This window comes from Penaeus vannamei, chromosome 28 (assembly GCF_042767895.1).
Source record: "Penaeus vannamei isolate JL-2024 chromosome 28, ASM4276789v1, whole genome shotgun sequence".
In the NCBI taxonomy this organism is placed as follows: Eukaryota; Metazoa; Arthropoda; class Malacostraca; order Decapoda; family Penaeidae; genus Penaeus; species Penaeus vannamei.
Genome location: NC_091576.1, coordinates 4475010 through 4477229, shown reverse-complemented (window position 1 = coordinate 4477229; position 2220 = coordinate 4475010). Strand labels below are relative to the sequence as shown.

General features: G+C 32.1%; 1 protein-coding gene across 3 annotated transcripts in view; it reads right to left on the bottom strand.

Annotated features, from left to right (window-relative positions):
- Positions 1-262: 262 nt before the first annotated feature.
- Positions 263-2220, bottom strand: part of LOC113804150 (retinoid-inducible serine carboxypeptidase) — a 113387-nt gene continuing 111429 nt past the window's right edge. For all 3 annotated transcript variants that reach the window (XM_070141285.1, XM_070141284.1, XM_070141286.1), the window contains 4 exons: positions 1914-2087; positions 1532-1609; positions 1158-1315; positions 263-970 (listed from right to left, as the gene is read on the bottom strand). In XM_070141285.1, the coding sequence (XP_069997386.1) occupies positions 902-970; positions 1158-1315; positions 1532-1609; positions 1914-2087 (479 nt within the window). In that variant the 3' untranslated portion in view covers positions 263-901. The remainder of the gene's footprint in view (positions 971-1157; positions 1316-1531; positions 1610-1913; positions 2088-2220) is intronic.

Sequence of the window (2220 nt, the reverse complement as noted above, 5' to 3'; positions counted from 1 at the left end):
GATTATGATTATGTATGTGTATATGCATATATATATACATACATACATTATATATATATATATGTATGTATATGTATGTATGTTTATAGAAATATAAATATAAATATAAATATATATATATATAAGTATATAAATATATAAATATATAGATATGTATATATGTATATGTATGTGTATGTATGTATATGTATGTATATGTATGTGTGTATGTATGTGTGTATGTATGTGTGTATGTATGTGTGTATGTATGTGTATGTGTATGTGTATGTGTATGTATGTGTGTGTGTGTGTGTGTGTGTGTGTGTGTGTGTGTGTGTGTGTGTGTGTGTGTGTGTGTGTGTGTGTGTGTGTGTGTGTGTGTGTGTGTGTGCGCGCATATACATATATATTTAATGTCTAATATGTATGTGTAATATATATGCACATATATATATATATATATATATATATATATATATATATATATATATATATATATATATATATATATATATATATATATATATGCATATACATATATATGTATATATGTGAATATGTGTATGTATGTATATGTATGTGTATATGTGTTTATGTGCTTGCAGACATGTATATTTACATGTGTGCATATGTATATATGTATATGTGCATGTATACATGTATATGTATATATGTATATGTATAATCATATACCTACACAATCTTCCACAAAATTATGCAAACAAATGGACATAACATTTATTTTAAAATACTACACAGTTGCACACGCTCTCTCCAATGTATCATTACCCTCTCTTAGATCCATTCTCTGCTTTCTGATATGGATTATTCCCGCGTTTTAGGACTAGATTCCTTCCTCTGCCTCTGCCTAAACCATGAGTACTCAAGAATCAAGAAATAATCTTTTCCAGTTGAAAATAATCTAATGGTCCTTGACACCAACAATTTCCTTCATCACCTTCATTGCGATATCACCTGCATCCGCTGGAACCTGGAAAAAGAATGCAAAGGAAGATTTATATCTTTATGACAGACATAGTCTACCAATTCTATTCGCATAACAATACAAATGTTTTGGCTCTTCCAACCTCATGGGTTAAAAAATAAAATCATTCCAATAACGATGATGATGATGATGGTGATGATGATGATGATGATGATTGATGATGATGTCATACCATATGCCCAGCTTTGAGGATCCAGTAGAAAGTGAAATTCTTGAAATTCTTGGAGAAGGCTTCTGTTACTCCTGCAGAGGACTCAATGGGTTTCCTGGCAGCGCTAATCCAGTGGCTGGTTCCGGCCCATTTCATGCCCTCAACCCACTTCTCTACTCCTGCATTTTGGAAGAAAAAAAAAAAAAGTTAACACACAAAGAGAAGGACAGATTGGGAGAAGTTATGAAAGATGAGGAACATCTAGCCTTTGTATAAGATATGAGAAAAAGATATGACTATAGAAATAATTTATAATCTGTCAGCTATCACTACATACATTTTTCCATTCACAAATTCGAAAGAAAGAAAAGAAGAAAGAAAAGATTATGGCATACCAGGTGTATCAACTATGAGATCAAGCTGGCCATTGTACACAACCACAGCCATGGATGTTGTATTAAGCAGCACCTCCACTGTAAAATATTAGAATTATATAAAGAACTGGAAGAATCAATAATAAAGAAACAAATAAAGAACAGAACAATAATATTCATGATCATGGTCTTCAACTGATGCATGACAAGTCCAGTAAATTAACTGTTATTCAAATAAGACTTATCCAAAGAGTATTAGTTATAATGACTTTCATACGAGTCTTAAATACAGTATACTTCAGTGATTTTACCTTTCAAGCAATTTCTCCAAAACATAAGAGCAAATGTCAGCATGAAGACAACTCTTTCTAAAATATCATCAACTTTAAAGTATACCACAAACCATTCTGAACAGCCGATGTCATGAAGTCGTCTGACAAGGCTTCAAAAACTTGTGCCGACTGCCCACCCCATGTCACATTTTTAGGAATAACCTTCAACTTATCTCGTATTGGCCCATTCATCAACTTGTCCAATACACTAGATACTGATTCAACATGGCGCTTGTATAGCAGCTCTGTGGAAGCATAGAAATTACATTAGCAAATCATCTGAAGGATAAACTAGCCTAATTCTATATAAGAGAAACAACTTACCTGAAGCAACAATACTCTTTTGATATTCATTGTGGTTCTTCTAGCTACTACTGA